At 42.3% G+C, this 18264-nt stretch overlaps 1 protein-coding gene across 3 annotated transcripts in view; it reads left to right on the forward strand.

Moving 5' to 3' along the window:
* The first annotated feature begins 5195 nt into the window (after positions 1-5195).
* The window catches only part of chd1 (chromodomain helicase DNA binding protein 1), a 171391-nt gene continuing 158322 nt past the window's right edge, over positions 5196-18264 (forward strand). Inside the window, exons 1-2 of one of the 3 annotated variants that reach the window (XM_078214725.1) lie at positions 5196-5438; positions 6457-6672. In XM_078214725.1, the coding sequence (XP_078070851.1) occupies positions 6620-6672 (53 nt within the window). In that variant the 5' untranslated portion in view covers positions 5196-5438; positions 6457-6619. Of the gene's footprint in view, positions 5439-5690; positions 5871-6456; positions 6673-18264 lie in introns of those variants that run through there. The other 2 variants (XM_078214727.1, XM_078214726.1) reach the window with 2 other exon arrangements.

Below are 18264 nucleotides of genomic sequence, written 5' to 3' on the forward strand. Positions count from 1 at the left end.
GTGTTCAATTTTTTTAAACTATTGACTGAAGGTTCTTAATATGACATACCTTTATTGGGTATGACACTCGTCTTGAGTATATAGGGCAGAATTTCAAAATTTGCAGATGACAATATTTGGGTATGTTGTGAGCTGTGAGAATGATGGATAGTGGTCGACTACAAGAGGACAGAAGCAATATCAATTAAAGGATACAATTTTTGAGGGGCGCAGGAGCAAAGGGACTTGGAAGCATATGTGCATAGATCATTGAAGTTGGCAAGGCAGGTTGAGAAAGTGGTGAATCAGGCGTAAGGGATCCTGGGCTTTAGAAATTGAGGCTTAGAGTACAAAAGCAAGGAAGTTATGGGGACTCTGTTCCGGCCTTAATTGGAGAATTGTATCCAATACTGGACACTTCACTTTAGAAAGGATGTGGAGAGTGTGCAGGAAAGATTTATGAGAGACTTCAGATATGAGGATAGGTTAAAGAAATTGGGCCTGTTCTCCTTGGAGAAGGTTGAGAGAAGATTTAAAATATGTGTTTAAATTAAAAGAGGTCTGGACAGAGTAGTTAGGAAGAAACTGTTTCCATTGGCACAAGGGCTGAGAACCAGAGAATATTAATTTCAGGTGAATGACAAAAGAACCAAAGGCAACATGATGGCAAGCATTTTTACACAGTGAGCTCACAGCTACACTCTGCATGACAGTGTGGTTGAAACAGATTCAATCATGGCTTTCAAAAGGGAACTGAATAATTATCTGAAGAGAAAAAAATGCAGGACTATGGGGAAAAACTTTGGGAGTGGGACTAGCTGAGTTGCTCTTGCAGAATACCGGCATCGGCACCATGGGTCAAATGGCCTCTTAATGTGCTGTAACCATTCTATGCTGGTGGGGGGTTTAGGTGCCATAGGTCCAAAGTCACCTTTTTCTTCCCAAGCATTCTACACTTACCATGCATGTCTAAAATTATTCATATACTTGTATGCCAAATTGATATGTTCTGAAATGAATCTATCTAATTTGCATTTGAACAATTTAATACTAATTACTTGCATTGTCTCATTGGAGAGTATTTCATTGATTGACCACACTTTCTCATTGAAATACTGTTTCTACAGATTAATTTTGGAGTCTCGGCCACACCCTTTTGCCCCACCTTCTAATACTTGTACCATGTGTTAATGGGAACAGCTTTGTTTTTTTAGTACTTTATCTAAATCTTTCATAACATTGTATGCCTTGATCAGATCGCACCCTCAATCTCATTTTTCTCCAAGGGGAACAACCCAAGATTCTCCAACCTAACCTTGTAGCTATGTTCCCTCATTCCTGGATCTATTCTGGTAAATCTCCTCTGCCCCCTCTCAAGAACCTGCACATTCTTCCGAAAGTGTGATGAACATAACTGATGCAGTACTCTAGTTGTGACCTAACCAGAGCAGGTTCAGCAAAACTTCCCTGCTTTTGCATTTAGTACTTTATTTATTTATGAAGCCCGAGATCCCACATGCTTAAAATACTTTCTCAATATATTCTGTCATCCTTAAAAATCTGTGCACATGAACCCCTCCAAGTCCTTCAGGTCTACTCTTTATAACTGTCATTACATATATTTTGCTTTACCTTATCCCTTCTTCCTAAATGCATCACCTCACATCTATCTATAATAAATTCCACCTCCCACTTGTCAGCCCATTTTGCTAGCTTATCTATCCTATTTTGTTCAAGTTGACTGTTATCATTCTCACTGTTTGCCACACCTCCAAGTTTAGTCTCATCTCCAATATTGAAAGTTTACACTGTATTCCAATGTCCAAGATCAATTAAAGCAGTGGTCCTAGCACTGTGGGTCTGTTGTCTACTAGCATGTCTGACAAACAATAGTTTACTATGACTCACTGTTTTTGTCCTTAAGCTAATTTTTTTTATCCAAGCTGACACTGACTTTCCTATTCGATGAGGCTCAATTTTGTTAACTAACCTTATATGTGGTACTTTGTCAAACACTTTCTTAAAATCCATTTAGACCACATCGGCTGCATCCCCTCATCAATTTTCTCCATTGCTTCATCAGAAAATTCAATTAGATAAATCAAACATGATATGCCTTTTACAAATCCATGCTGGCTCTTCTTAATTAACTCAAACCATTCCAAGTCCTGTAATTTTTTCCAAGATTATTATTAAACTGACTAGCCCATAGTTATTAAGAATGTCCTTACACCCATTCTTGAACAAGGTTGTCACATTTGCCACTTCCCAATCCTCTGACACCTCCCTGTTTCCAGGGAAGATTGGAAGATGACCTTCCATTATCTCCATTCCCAATTCCTTTACAAAACAAGTCATCTGGACCAGGGAACTTATCCACTCTAAGCATAATTAGTCTTTCCAGTACACTCTGCCTATCAATTTTCACCATCAATTATATCTACCATCTCTGCTTCTCCTAGTAATTTGACAGCACCCTTCTTCTTAGTAAAGCACTCATTGTATTGCAACTTGAAAAATATATCACCTTCTCCATCCCTAATCAGCCCACTTAAATGCTAGAAAATTTTTGAGATCTCTTTTATATTAACTGCCATTCCAGTTTCATATTCTCCCTTTGCCAGTTTTATTTTCTTCTTCACATCTGCTCTCAACTTGTTGTATTTGACTTCATTCTCATATGAAACATTCACCTGACATGCATCATACATATTTTTTCTTTCATCATATTCTCTGTCTCCCTTGTCGTCTACAGAACTCTGGCTTTGGTTTCCTACTTTTCCCTCTTGGTGGAGCGTACCTAACTGGTATCTAAAATATGTCTTCCCTAAAGATCGGCCATTGTTCCATTGCAGGTGAAACCACAGAACCATAGGAAAATTACAGCACAGGAGACTATTCGGTCCATCTTGCCTATGCCAGCCCGAGAACACCAGGTGTCCTTTCCAATCCCACTTTCCTGCACTCAGCCCATAGCCCTGTAGCTTACAGCATTTAAGGTACAGATCCAGGTACTTTTGAAAACAGTTTCTCTGTGGGTGTCTGGAATTTTCTGCCTCCATCACCAACTCGGGCAGTGAATTCCAGACACCCACCACCCTTTGCATAAAAAAGTTCTTGCTCATGTCCCTTCTACACCTACTGCCACTTACCTTGAATCTATGTCCCCTGGTTCTAGAATTCTTCACCAAGGGAAACAATTTTATTCTGTTCACTCTATCTCTTCCCTCATAATTTTGTACACCTCTATCAAGTCACCCCTCAGCTTTCTTTGTTCCAAGGAAAATAACCCCAACCTATCCAATCTCTTCTCACAACTACACTTTTCTAGCCCTGGCAACATTCTTGTAAACCTCCTCTGCACTCTCTCCAGGACAATTAACCATTCCTGTAATATGGTGAACAGCACACAATATTTCAGTTGTGGCCTCACAGTGTTTTATACAATTCCAGCATATTATCCTTACTTTTATACTCTATACCTCTGCCAATGAAGAATACTCCATATATGCCTTCTTTCCAAACTTGTCGATTTGAATTGCTGCCTTTAGGGACCTGTGTATTTGTCTGCCAAGATCTCTCATTTCACATACCCTTCTTAGTGTATTCCCATTTATTGTGTATTTATTATAACTGTTTGGCCTCCTGAAATACATTACCTCACGTTTCTCTCTGTTACAATCCATCTGCTACTTTACTGACCACACCACCAACCCCTTGATATCATTTTGTAGATTATAGCTATCCTCTACACTACCCACTACTCAGCCAATCTTTGTGTCATCTGCAAATTTTCCAATCGTTCACATCCAAATGGTTAATATATAACACAAACAGCAAGGGTCCCAACGACGAACCATGTGGAACACCACTTGAAACAACTTTCCATTCACAAGGGCATCCATTGACCCTTTGTTCCTTGTTACTAAGCCAACTTCTGATCCAGTTTGCCACATTATCCTGTATCCTGTGGGCTTTTACTTTTGAATTCTCTGCCTGAAGGCAGGTCCTTAGCGATTATTTGTCAAGCCACGGCTAAGTGGCGTGATTTTTTACCAGGTAGGGTAAGGAGACTGGGCCTGAGTCAACCTCACCGGAATGGGAATTGAACCTGTGTTATTGGTATCAATCTGATCCACACTCTAACTGAACTAATCAACTCCTGCCTCCCTAGGTGCAACTAAGGGGTCAAATGTAACTGTTCCCACTGGACAGTAAACAGCTGGTAACACTTCACTTGCCCATTTAATAGTCTGTTTGATTTTCTTTTCTGTTGATTTTGGACTGAATGCTCAACTCTAGGTTGAACAGAAATCCAAGATTTTGAAAGGTTTATACTTGAAGCTGAATGTTTGGGTATTTTTGCTGCTAAGGCAATGTATTGGTGATAAACAAAGGCAAGAGCAAAAGTGGACACGAGGGCCAGTCATACATGGACTTTGGAACTAGGAGGAGAAATGATAACATCACCAATTACCAATCCACTATTATTTTTAAAATATTTTTGATAAATATTACATTTAAACAACATGTGGCTTACACCAGATAGTTTTTATAACATTTGCTCTATTTGGTATGGTAACGCAGAAATTTTCAGAAACAACAAATGTGTGCACATTTTGAAAAATTAATGAAAGCTGAAATGCAGGGCAGCTCGGCCTGCATCTGTGTAGGTTGGCAATCCACCCAGGTGTTTAAAGTTTATTTATTAGTGTTTACTGGCTTACTGCAATAAAGTTACTGTGAAAATCCCCGAGCCGCCACACTCCGGTGCTTGTTCAGGTACATGGAGTGAGAATTTAGCATGGCCAACGCTCCTAACCAGCACGTTTTTCGGACAGTGGGAGAAAACCGGAGCACCCGGGGAAAACCCACAAACACGGGGAGAATGTGCAGACCCCGCACAGTGACCCAAGCCAGGAATCGAACCCGGGTCCCCGGTGCTGTGAGGCAGCAGTGCTAACAACTGTGCCACCGTGCCAACCTTGACCTGGGGATTCTAGGCTTTAAAGGCTTCACTTTTTTTTTGCTCCTCCTGCTGCATATTGCAGACATGCTTACTGCCCACAGTGTTTTGGTCCAGGGTGGTGGGTGCAGTAATTGGTGCTGCCCCCACTGGATGTTGGTGTTTGCAGGGTGGCAGCAAGCCTGCCCCCCCTCCCTCTCCTCCTGCTGCCTGTCAGCCTCAGGCAGCGGGTGACGTCACCGCCCAGCTTGTCCCGGCCCCAAGTGTGAACGCGAGTCATGGCGGCGGTGCGGACCGGCAGGGACAGAGTATAGTGAGTGTGTGTAGCACAGCAATATATAAATATATCAAAATACTGCTGCGGCCGACAGCCCAAACTGAAAATAAAGAGAGAGAAAAAAGTAAAGTGGAGAGAGGAGAGGAGGGGATAAATAAGGAACGGGGCACGAGACACGGCAAATAACACTGAAGGAGAAGAAGACAGAGTCGCCGGGTGAGCAATCTCCTCCTTTCCCTCTCTCCCTCCTGCTGGAGTTCCCCCGTCTGCCGGCCTGGCCCGGCCCGGCCCAGCGGCCGCTCCTCCTGGGGGGAACAGGCGGGTGGTGGAGTGTGAGCCCGGGAGAATTCCCAGCGCGAGCTCCGGGGCCAACGTTCGATTGGAACGCGGCTGGAGGCTCTCGAGCCCCCCCAGGAGCCCGGGCTCGCATTCCATCAGCAGCCCCACTGCTCCTCCCCCCCCGGGCCTGGTGCAGAGACAGACAAGAGCGGGGAAGGAACTGGCACTGACAACAGTCCCTGCTCACAGCGCGCTAGGCCTCAGCCCGGGGCCTGGGAATGGATGCAATCCCACCATCGAGATCCGCGCAGGGCGCTTTTGTTAGTCGCCCGAAGGCCCCGGCACACCACGGCGCCGAAATGATAACAGGTTCTGTTAAAAGACGGCGGATATTTACAGAGACTATATGTATATATTTTTTGCTCCTTTATTTCCCCCCTCCCTATATATATATTTTTTGGGGGGGCAAGTTTTCTCCCCACACCTTCTTTGTCTGACTTATTCTTCCCGGGAATCGGGGAAGCCGTGCTTCCACCCATGCTCGATGACGGACCGATCGTCCGGGCTGCTATTCCCGTGTAAAATGCCTTTTCATTAGACATTAATGGTGGAAGCGACATTACAATGTGCTCATTTGTTTCGATTATCAAGCTTGTCCTTTACGCCTCGTCTGCGAGTAACAGTCAGAATCGGCATGGTGATGGTCCCGTAACCGTGTGAAAATGAAACCCAGAATCGACTGCTAAACGAAAGCAGCAACATTTTTTTGTGTGGGGGTGTTGTTTCCTTTTTAACGTTTGATGAACTGTGCCTTCCACAGCCCCTTCCTTGCCCAGTGACTCGGGTTTTGTCAGGGCAGCGATAAATAACTGTGTCATAATACGTGCTCCGCGTTTGTCTGTAATTTGAGATGGCAAAACAGAGTCCTAAATCCTCCGATTTTGTTTTCCCGCAGAAACGAGGGGAGGGGAGGTTTCTCATTTGGAGAATAATCAGGAGTTACGGAATCACTGTGGAACGACAAATATAAGTTTTTATTTCGGAGGAGGATCCCCAGCAGTTTTCAGGATTGAGTGAAGGTTCTCTCTCATCTGATAGTTTCCTTTTCAAACCTGGAAATGGAGGGTCACGGTGACGAGGACAGCGTCAGTAACAGTAGTGGAGACTCCAGGTATTAAACGCTTTATTCTATAGCCTGTAAGCAATAGAAAATGTGTCCTGTGTTCCTGCATGATAAAAGTCAGATGTTAACGCGCTTAAGTGGCAAAATCCCGTGGGTTGTGTATATAAAAATGGAATGTATTTCTCACCCACCCCGCCCCGTAATTTATATAATTTGCCACAGGTTCTACACGACTGAAAAGATTAATTTGAAAATGCAACATTTCCACCGAAAAAAACACCAAGAATATATTTTGTGATCAAGGCTATAATGCTCTCGGGTATTGTTTACTTTTTATAATTTGACCTCATGGCCCTTCAAGTGTGTTACAACAAAATTAAGTTCCAGTAAGGGACTGAAGTGAGTGGCACCCACAGGTCATTGGGTTTTCAGTACCTTGAGGCATCTTTGTGTATCTGATTTGTTAGACAGACAATTCTTACATCAGCCATCCTCCTTGGAAAATTGCTGACAGGGGCATCGAGAATGCAGCCTCTCCCCATTGCAGCATCTGGCTACTTTGTTAAATGAGTCCTGAGTTCTGGCATCATCAAAGCTTTGGTAACATTTCAGCAGCTTGTCATCAGAGAAGGAGGAATCATTGGTGTGGCCTTGTGCATCTTCCAGTAGCTGGCAGAGTTTCATGATATGGGAGACAGAATGGGGGAACAAAAATGTTTTTCGTGAAAGTTGGTTCTGACGTATTTTACTGGTGAATATAACCCTACAGTAATCAAGCTACAATGATGTGAGTGTTCATTATGGACAGTATTGTGAAACTTTGGCAGAAGTAAAAGATCATGTTGCTTTAGGTCATATGCTAATTTATTGGTTCTGTATAACCAATTGGTTCCAGTATTTCAAAAACCAGGAGGTAGCATTTACCCGCAATCTAATTTTATGCTTAAACAAAAACAGAAAATGCTGGAAATATACAGGTTGGACAGCATCTGCTGAGAGAGAAACAGAGTTAATGTTTCAGTTTGATAATGTTTCATCATAACTTGATACTTGCCCACTTTAATTTAGCTGTGTTGAATGCAAATATTTTGGTTTGGATGCAAGCTTTTTTGTTTCAAAAAGGTAATTAGACCTTTAATTAAGGAGAGGGAGTGTCACAACACAACAAGTGATGTCTGTTTCCCAACATGGTATCATGATAAACCTCTTTCTTAAATTCTGTAGCAACAAAATGTGTGTGAATTTTTTAACACTTTTCAGTGTTCATAGAATGTTGCACTGTTTCTCAGGAGGAGGAAATAAAGCCTGTACCTAATTTTATTGTAAAAGTGCCTGTCAGGGAAGCATTAGTGATGCTGTGAAGAAGTATGCACTCCATATCATTCAATTTAAAGAAGGCACCTCCCAAAATAATGGTTGCTGCTAAACTTAGTGGAGAAGAAAAACAAACTTGTTTTTGTTGCTTTACCGCCCCCACTTTCAAAAAAGAAAACAACTGTGTATATTATCAATGGCCACTTGGATGAAATGCTGGAAGGACGTGGATCTTGTGGCACTGCGGCCGAGTGTGAAACCAACATCTTGAGATCCTCACAATCAATAATCCTGTTTTGTAAACTTTGATATATGTCTAGATTCTAAAATTAATATAATTTGAATTAAATTTCAACTTTATGTAAAGTGATCTTTGCACTAAGCTAAAGTGTACACATATTGATTGAGTTTTGATAGATATTGGACTGTACCACTGCCCCTTTGTTGAGAGGGGAGATACATTTGCTTGCTATAGTACCCCCATATTGTACACTCAGTTCTGTGCATCTGAATATTTAGTTGCCTTAGTGATTTGGTCCATTGCCATATTAATTCATTAAATGATTTCAGAGCACCCCACCCCCAGCCTTAACCCAAACATGGAGGCATCTTTTAATGACTGGCACATCATTACTGATACATCAAAGATCTACCTTTCCTTTGATGCACAAAGTTGCTCAAAGAGATTAAACAAAGGGAATCACTGGAACTTGTTTGTGAACAAATCAGGTACACAGCACAAAACTCTGCTATTTGACACAACTGGTTTACAACAATGTACATGCTCCACATGAACCTCCTCTCATAACCTTCCATTCCTATCTCCCTAATCTTTATTGAACTTCCCCAAATTTTCTTCAACTACTCAATGTGCTAAGAAGTTCTACATTCTGAACAGTTGCTGGGTAAAAGTTTCTCCTGAATTCCTTATAGGATTTATTAGTGATTGTCTTATGATTACAACCTTATGTTTAGGATTTACCACAAGCAGGAGCGTTTTCTCTGTATCGACCCTATCAAACTTCTTCCCATTGTGTAAAATACGCACTTCTGCACTCTCTTGAGAGCATTTTCAAGATTCATTTAGATAAAGAAGCACGTTGAGAAAATAAAAGTCGGGTTGGAGTATATCGAGGTTTAGTACAGAGGCAAAATACTGTGTAAATCTGAACTTAAACAGAAAACATTGGAAATATTCTGGTTAGGCAGCATGAAGAGAAAACTAGAATTTACATTTCGGGTTGACGACTTTTCATCAGAACCTTTCAGATGAGAGGCCATTGACCTGAAATGTTAAATCTGTTTCTCTCCTCACAGATACTGCCTGGCCTGCTGAATATTTCCAGTACTTCCCTGTTTTTAACATTTAGTGCAGTCTGATGGGCAGGCAGAGTGATGTTATCAAATTTTATGCTGAAAACAAACTTGCATGAGCTAATAAACTCTAAAGTTGCGTTGCAACACAACTTGTTGCATCACCAAGGGCTTTATATATGCAATGGTTGGATTATTCTGTAAGTGTAAATGATTATACGCTATGGAGTCCGTCAAGGGTGACTTCTGAAGATGACATGTATGTTTCCAGGCTAGTGGAGGAGGATGGTGCAGCTTTAATTCTGAAAGATTACTGGTATGTCCAGTTGCATTGTAGGCTCTCGGCAGTACTGGAAAATATTTCTGCATCATTGCAGAGCTACTGTGTGTTGAAAATGGTTTGACTAACTCAACAGGTTGCTCTTCAGTTCTGTGTTGGTTTTGATCACTGATGATCAGTAGCTTAGGTTTGGCATTTTGTCTGGAGGAGTTATAATCAGGATTGAAGCTGAGAGATTGAACGCCTCTCCTAACAGTACTTTGGGTGTATCTACACCAGGTAGACTGCTGTAGTTCAAGAACATACAAAATAGAAGCAGAAGTAAGCTGTTTGGCCCCTTGAGCCTGCGCCGCCATTCAATAGAATCATGGCTGTTCTGTTTGCATTGAGTTCCACATTCCTGATAACCTTTGATTCCCTTTCCCAACAAGAATCTATGTCCCTCCTGCCTTAAAAAATATTGAGTGACACTGCCTCTACCACGCTCCTGAGGAAAGAAAATTCATCCCCCCCCCCCCCCATTATCTTGAGGGTAATTAGGGATGAGCAACAAGTGCTGGCCTTAAGAATTAAGCTGACATTCCATGAAAGAATAAAAGATCTTGCATATCTGTTTATTGTTTTGTTAAAGAGCTAAAAAGCTTGCATAATGTTCAGTGAAAATAAATGCATTCATCTATAAAAATGTAATTTGCTGAATGTTACTAAACCTCAGCTTTGATGGACCATGCACTCTTCATATATCTAAAGGCTAATGCTTGCATTCAGATTGCAGCGATGATGGTACTGGACTACCAACCCTGAGTTTGAGAGTTCCACCAAAGCAACTTATTCAGTTGAATTCAATAAATATGGTAATTTGTTAAAATGGAGAGTTTGCTGAGAGTCAAAACATACTTGTCATGAAATCCCAATTGGATTCACTGTGACCTTGAATGAGGCAATTTTGGCACCTCTACCTAGTTTGATCTAAATGTGATTCCAGTGCCATATTCTGCTTTACTTTTGATGTTTCCTGGATTAGCCTCGAGTTATTATTCAAGACACAGCCCACCATCACTTTCTCAGAACAGCGAGAGATGAATAAATGTGGTTATGCTGTTGCTGACAAATCCAAAGGCAAATGAAAGCAACTACATCCATTACTATATGAGAACAGCATGCTGAAGTACTAAATGAGTGCAGTGAAATCTTTATTAATGGGCATGCATGGGGAGTGGGTGGTGCCAGTGAGTCAACAATGCTGATTAATGGAGAGTTCCATTTACCAATGCGCGATACTTGTCGCATGAACTAATGTACAAGAACATGGAAGTAAAGAAAAGTATGTTTTTAATTCTAATCTTCACCAGTACATTAAAACATAAAAGAAAATACAACATAATATGGTGTACAGGTTCTGGATAGCCTGTAATTGTTTCCGGCTAGCGAAGTGAGGATGCCTAATTAAAGAACATCCAAAACTCCAGTTAGTGTAGAATGTCGAATTAACACCAGGTTTACTGTAACTTGCGTCGGTAGAGAAGGGAATGCTCCCAATCTAGAACTAAAGCTGCAGGCAGTAGCAGTTTTGGATAGAATGAAAAAAGATAGAGAGGATATGCTTAAATGTTTGCCAGTTTGCAAAGTGCGAAAGTAACATAATTTTCTTGGGATGCAGACTAGATGATTGAGCAAAGTTAGGGTGGAAATTGCAGAGGCCTAAATCTTTCAATCCTTAGATATGGAGATTGTGCCAGAGAGTTGGAGGGATGTAAATGTTTATTCTGTTGAACAAAAAAAAGAGTATTAATCCAGGCAATCTGATGGCGGTGGTGGAGAGCCCTTTGGTGGCAAAATTCATTGGCATTTGGAAAAGTGCGGGTTAATAAGTGAAAGTTAGCGTGGATTGTTAAAGGCAAATTGTGTTTGACTAACTTGCGTTCTTTGAAATAGTGGCAAAGGTTGATGATGTGTGTATGGACTTCGAATAGGTGTTACATAATAGGCTTGTTAGCCCAATGGATTACCATATGTACTTGTGCACAAGTCTCTTTTTTTTTGAGGTTAGTTGTTCAGGAAAAGAATGATGGTCGACTTTAACACTGAATATTTTTTGAGGTGTTTGTTCTTGTGTACGCTCGATTTGGGTTCACACAGCATCCAGTACATAGATTGTTCACTGGCCAGCTACCCATGACCTGTTGCTAAGATGTGGATGAGTGCACCCTGGTGGGATGAGAGTTTTCACTTATGTGGAGAATCTGGGGTTGTTTGCCTTGGAGTAGAGAGAGTTAAGAGGAGATTTGATAGACATGTTCAAAATGATGTACAAGTTTGATAAAGTAAATAAAGAAAAAGTGATTCTAGTAACAGAAAACTTGATAACCAGAGGATAAAGATTTAAAGTGAATGACATAAGGAGACACAGCATTAAAATCTGAAATGCACCACTTGAATGGGTCGTGAAAGCAGATTGACTAACTTTCAAAAGAGAATTGGAACAGTACTTGAAGGGGAAAAATACAGAGCAATGGGGAAGAGGAGGAAGTGGGTTTAAATGGATAGCTTTACCAAAGAGCTGGCACAGGCATAATGGGCTTAATGGCTTTTTAATGTTTTTTATAATTCTTTCTTGGGATGTAGGCGTTGCTGTCTAGGCCTGCATTTTACCCATCCCTAATTGCCCTCAAGGAGGTGATGATGAACTGCCTTCTTGAATTGCTGCAGTCGTGTGGTGCAGGAACACACAGCCTTGTTAGGGAGGATATTCCAGGATTTGACCCAGCGACAGTGAAGGTATGGTGGTATCGTTCCAAGTCAGGATGGCGTGTGGTTTGGAGGGGAACTTGCAGGTGGTGGTGTTCCCCTGCATCTGCTGCCAATATCCTTCTAGGTGATAGAGGTCACTGGTTTGGAAGGTGCTATTGGAGGAACCTTCATGAGTTGCTGCACTGCATCTTGTGTGTTGCACACTGCTGCCACTCTATGTTTGTGGTGGAGGGAGTGGATGTTGAAGGTGAGACTGAGATTATTGACCTCCAACAAACCACACCCATCTTATTTTGTGTTAGGTATGACTCCAACCAGTGAAAGGTTTTCTCCTGATTCCCATTGACTTCAGTTTTACTACGGCTCCTTACTGCTACACTTGGTCAAATGTTGCCTTTGATGTCTCACCTTACCTCTTGAGTTCAGCTCTTTTGTTCATGTTTGGGTCAAAGTTGTGATGAGGTGAAAAGCTGAGTGGCCCTGGCGGAACCCTAACTGAACATCAGTGAGCAAGTTATTGCTGAATAAGGTGCTGCTTGATGGCACTGTCAATGACGCCTTCCATCACTTGCAATGTTCGAGAGTAGACTGAATGGGCAATAATTGACCGGGTTGAATTTGTCCCTTTTGTGGACAGAACATAACTGGACAATTTTCCACATGGCCAGGTAGATGCCAGTGTAGTAGCTATAGTAAGGGTGCAGCTAGCTCTGGAGCACAGATCTTTGGTACTATTGCCAGAATGCTGTCAGGGCCCATTGCCTTTGCAGTATGTAGTGTCTTCGACCATTTCTTGATATCACATGGAGTGAATTGAATTGCTCGAAGACTGGCATCTGTGATTCAGGGGACCTCTGGAAGAAGCCAAAATGGATCATTCACGGCATTTCTTGCTGAAGATGGTTGCTATGCTTCAACCTTGTGATGTGCTGGGCTTCCCCACCATTGAGAATGGGGATATTTGTGTAGTCTCCTCCTCCAGTTAGTTATTTAACTGTCCACCATCATTCACGACTAGCACTGCAGAGCCTGGTTCTGATCTGTTGGTTATGGGATTGCTTAATTCTGATCTGTTGGTGGTGGAATTGCTTATCTCTGTCTATTTCATGCTGCTTTCAGTACTGTATGTTAGCGTTTGCCAAGTTGACACCTCATTTGTATGTCCGCTTGGCGCTGCTCCTGACATGCCCTCCTGCACTCTTCATTGAACTCGGGTTGATTACACTGTTCAATATCATGCAAGAATGGGGTATATGCCAGGTCACGAAGTTGCATGTTATGGTTGTGTGTAATCCTGCTGCTTATGGCCCACAGTGCTTCATGGGATGCCCAGTTTTGAACTGCTAGATCTGTTCAGAAACTCTCTCATTTAGCAGAGTACATGACGAATGATATCCTCAATGTGAAAATGGGACTTGGCCTCCACAAGGACTGTGCAGTGGTCACTCCTACCAGTGCTCTCATGGATGGATGCATCTGTGACAGGTAGATTGGTGAAGATGAGGTCAAGTAGGTTTTTCCCTCTTGTTGGACTGCTCACCACCTGCCACCAACCTAGTCCAGTAGCTACGTCCTTTAGGACTCGACCAGCATGGTCAGTAGTGGTGCTCTCGCGCCGGTGACTGTATGGACTTTGCACAATTCCCCCTGTCTGCGTGAGTTTCCTCCCATACTCCAAAGATGGGTGGGTGAGGTGGATTGGCCATGCTAAATTATCCCTTAGTGTCAGAAGGAATAGCAGGATAAATACGTGGGGTTAGGTCCTGCGTGTGAGTTTGTCGGTGCAGGCTCAATGAACCGAATGGCTTCGTTCCACACTGTAGAGATTCTATGAAATCCGTAATGTTCGGGTTTGAAGTCACATACCCAAGGATGGTGATGGTGGTGTCTGGGACATTGGAGGTATGATTTTGTTTTTGTGACTATGTCAGACTAGTCTGTGGGACAGCTCTCCCAATTTTGTACAAGCCTCCAGGTGTTAGTAAGGAAACTGCAGAGTTGTCAGGGCTGTGTTTGCCATTGTCATGTCTGGCGACTCAGTCGATGTTGGGTGATCCATCTGGTTTCATTCCTCCTTGTTGTCTTTGTAGCGATTTGATACAACTGTGTGCTTCTAAGGCCATTTCTGAGGGCATTTAAGAGTCAACCACTGTTGTCTGGAATCTCATCTAGGCCAGACCAGGTAAGGATGGCAGATTTCCTTCTGCAAGGGACATTAGTGAATCAGATGGGGGTTTTCTGACAATCGGCAAGATTTCATTGTCACTATTCAAGATTTATTAATTGTATTTCAATTCCACCAGCCTGCTGTGGTGGGATTTGAACCCATGTTCCCCAAGACAATAGCTTGGGCCTTACTAGGCCGGTGACATAACCACTGTGCAACCTCCTCTATCCACTGTGAAATAATGATTCTGTGATTAACCTCAAGGTAGTTGTACAGGTTCTTCCTTTTGTAACAGATTCACTGTGAAGAATTTCTCTTTCAACCTCCATTTGAAGTTCCCTATTTAGTAATCCAGGAAGTATTTTCAGGAAATGGGCATTATGGTACTTTTCAGTTGTAAATCTTCAGTTAAACTTCTCAGCTTGGATGAAAAATTTCTGTTCTGTTTTTGTTTGTCTTATGGCCATTTCATATTGTGTACCGGCTTTGTGTGTTAAATAAATGTGGCACTCGGCACTGTTAAGGGAGATTAAATAGCTTAAGTGGTTTATGCATTGTAAAGCATTGTTGTATGAGGAACAGTTGAGGACTCTGGGTCTGTACTCGGAGTTTAGAAGGATGAGGGAGGATCTTATTGAAACTTGCAGGATACTGCGAGGCCTGGATAGAGTGGACGTGGAGAGGATGTTTCCACTAGTTGGAGAAATTAGAACCAGAGGGCACAAGCTCAGGCTAAAGGGGCGATCCTTTAAAACAGAGATGAGGAGGAATTTCTTCAGCCAGAGAGTGGTGAATCTGTGGAACTCTTTGCTGTAGAAGGCTGTGGAGGCCAGGTCATTGAGTGTCTTCAAGACAGATAGATAGGTTCTTGATTAATAAGGGGATCAGGGGCTATGGGGAAAAGGCAGGGGAATGGGGATGAGAAAAATATCAGCCATGATTGAATGGCAGAGCAGACTTGATGGGTAGAGTGGCCTAATTCTGCTCCTATGTCTTGTCGTCTTATGATCTAAAGCACTTTTGGAAATGAGAAGTCACCCCAATATTGATGAAACAGTGGTTATATTGTGCTGCAAATATCCATTCTCTAACATACACTAAAGGGCAGAATGTACATGCCCTTAGTTTAGATCATACATTTCACTAATTTCTGACACATTCTTTAATACAGGTGTCTGATGATCAAAGTATTCAGCAGCTATTGGTAGGATGTGGCTTTGAGTCTCTGATCGCTTATGTGGTTATGCCTAACTTTCACCTACATCTACAAGAACATTTATTTCCAAATGCAGGACGTTTAGACGAGCAAGTTACTCCAGTTTGACCTTTTGGATGGAGAGAAATTTGTTGAGTGTATTCAGGAGGAATTTCTCATTCAGTATGTGGATGGCCCGACTAGAGAGGGGGCAAAACTTGACTTCCTCTTGGGAAATAAGGATGGGCAGGTGACAGAAGTGTTGGTGAGGGATCAGTTTGGGACCAGTGATCATAATTCTATTAATTTTAAGATAGCTATGGAGAATGATAGGCCTGGTCCAAAAGTTAAAATTCTAAATTGGGGCAAGGCCAATTTTGATGGTATCAGGCAGGAACTTTCAAAAGTTTAATTGGGGGAGTCTGTGGGTAAGCAAAGGGACGTCTGGTAACACAAAAGTGTGTTAACCAGGGTTCGCGGTAAGCACATTCCTCTCGGAGTGAAGTGCAAGGCTGGCAGAAGTAGGGAACCCTGGATGACTCGGGATATTGAGGCCTTGGTCAAGAAGAAGAAGGAGGCACATGACGTGCATAGGCAGCTGGGATCAAATGAATCCCTTGAAGTGTATAGGGGGTGTAGGAGTAGAGTTAAGAGAGAAATCAGGAGGGCAAAAAGGGGACACAAGATTGTTTTGGCAGATAAGGCAAAGGAGAATCCAAAGAGCTTCTACAAATACATAAAGGGCAAAAGAGTAATAAGGGAGAGAGTAGGGCCTCTTAAGAATCAACAAGGTCATCTATGTGTGGATCCACAAGAGATGGGTGAGATCCTAAATGAATATTTCTCATCCGTATTGACTGTTGAGAAAAGCATGGATGTTAGGGAACTTGGGGAAATAAATAGTGATGTCTTGAGGTGTGTACATATTACAGAGAAAGAGGTGCTGGAAGTCTTAAAGCACATCAAAATAGATTAATCCCCATGACCTGATGAAGTGTATCCCAGGATGTTGTGGGAGGCTAGGGAAGAAATTGTGGGTCCCCTAGGAGAGATATTTGAAACATCGATAGTTACGGGTGAGGTGCCTGAAGATTGGAGAGTGGCAAATATTGTGCCTTTGTTTAAAAAGGGCTGCAGGGAAAAGCCTGGGAACTACAGGCCAGTGAGCCTCACATCTGTGGTGGGTAAGTTGTTGGAAGATATTTTGAGAGACAGGATCTACAGGCATTTAGAGACGCAAGTACTGATTAGGGACAGTCAGCATGGCTTTGTGAGTGGAAAATCATGTCTCTCAAATTTGATTGAGTTTTTGAAGGGGTAACCAAAAAGGTAGATGAGGACAGTGCAGTTGATGTTGTCTACTTGGACTTCAGCAAGGCCTTTGACAAGGTACCGCATAGTAAGTTGTTGCATAAGATTAAATCTCACTAGATGCAGGGTGAGGTATCTAAATGGATACAAAATTGACTTCTTGACAGAAGCTAGAGGGTGGTTGCAGGGGGGTGTTTTTCAAACTGGAGGCCTGTGATCAGCGGTGTGCCTCAGGCACCAGTGTTGGGTCCACTGTTATTTGTCATTTATATTAAAGATTTGGATGAGAATAAAGGAGGCATGGTTAGTAAGTTTGCAGATGATACCAAGATTGGTGGCATAGTGGACAGTGAAGAAAGTTATCTCCGGTTGCAACAGGATCTTGATCAATTGGGCCAGTGGGCTGACGAATGGCAGATGGAGTTTAATTTAGATAAATGCGAGGTGATGCATTTTGATAGATTGAACCAGGACAGGTTAATGGTAGGGTGTTGGGGAGAGTTACAGAACAAAGAGATCTAGAGGTACATGTTCATAGCTCCTTGAAAGTGGAGTCACAAGTGGACTCTCACCAGCTTCCTGCTGAGACAGTCATGCTTGGTTTCATTGGTCAGAACATTGAATACAGGACACTTTTGTATCTCTCCCCTCTCACCTTAAACCTATGTCCTCTAGTTTTAGACTCCTCTACGTTTGGCATATCTAGCTGATCTGTGCCCCTCATTATTTCATAAACCTCTATAAGATCACCCCTCTACGTTCCAGAGAAAAAAGTCCCAGTCTATCCTTATAACTCAAACCACTAAGTCCCAATAGCTTCCTGGTAAATCTTTTCATCACTCTTTTAGTTTAATATCCTTTCTATAATAGGGTGACCAGAGCTGTAGTCGGTATTCCAAGTGTGGCCGTACCAATGTCTTGTACAACTTCAACAAGACGTCCCAACTCCTGTATTCAATGTTCTGACCGATGAAACCAAGCATGTCGAATGACTGTCTCAGCAGGAAGCTGGTGAGAGTCTGTAAACCTGCTATTCCTGTTGGAAGGGATGGGTACAGTGTCCAGAGGGTGGTGAGTGTCTGGAACAAGCTGCCAGAGGTAGTAGTAGAGGCGGGTACAATTTTGTCTTTTAAAAAGCATTTAGACAGTTATATGGGTAAGATGGGTTTGGAGGGATATGGGCCAAATGCAGGCAATTGGGATTAACTTGGGGGTTTTAAAAAAAAGGTGGCATGGACAAGTTGGGCTGAAGGGCCTGTTTCCATGCTGTAAACCTCTATGACTCTATATTTTGTACCTTGCAATATC

The sequence above is a fragment of the Mustelus asterias genome, chromosome 6 (assembly GCF_964213995.1).
Source record: "Mustelus asterias chromosome 6, sMusAst1.hap1.1, whole genome shotgun sequence".
NCBI lineage: Eukaryota > Metazoa > Chordata > Chondrichthyes > Carcharhiniformes > Triakidae > Mustelus > Mustelus asterias.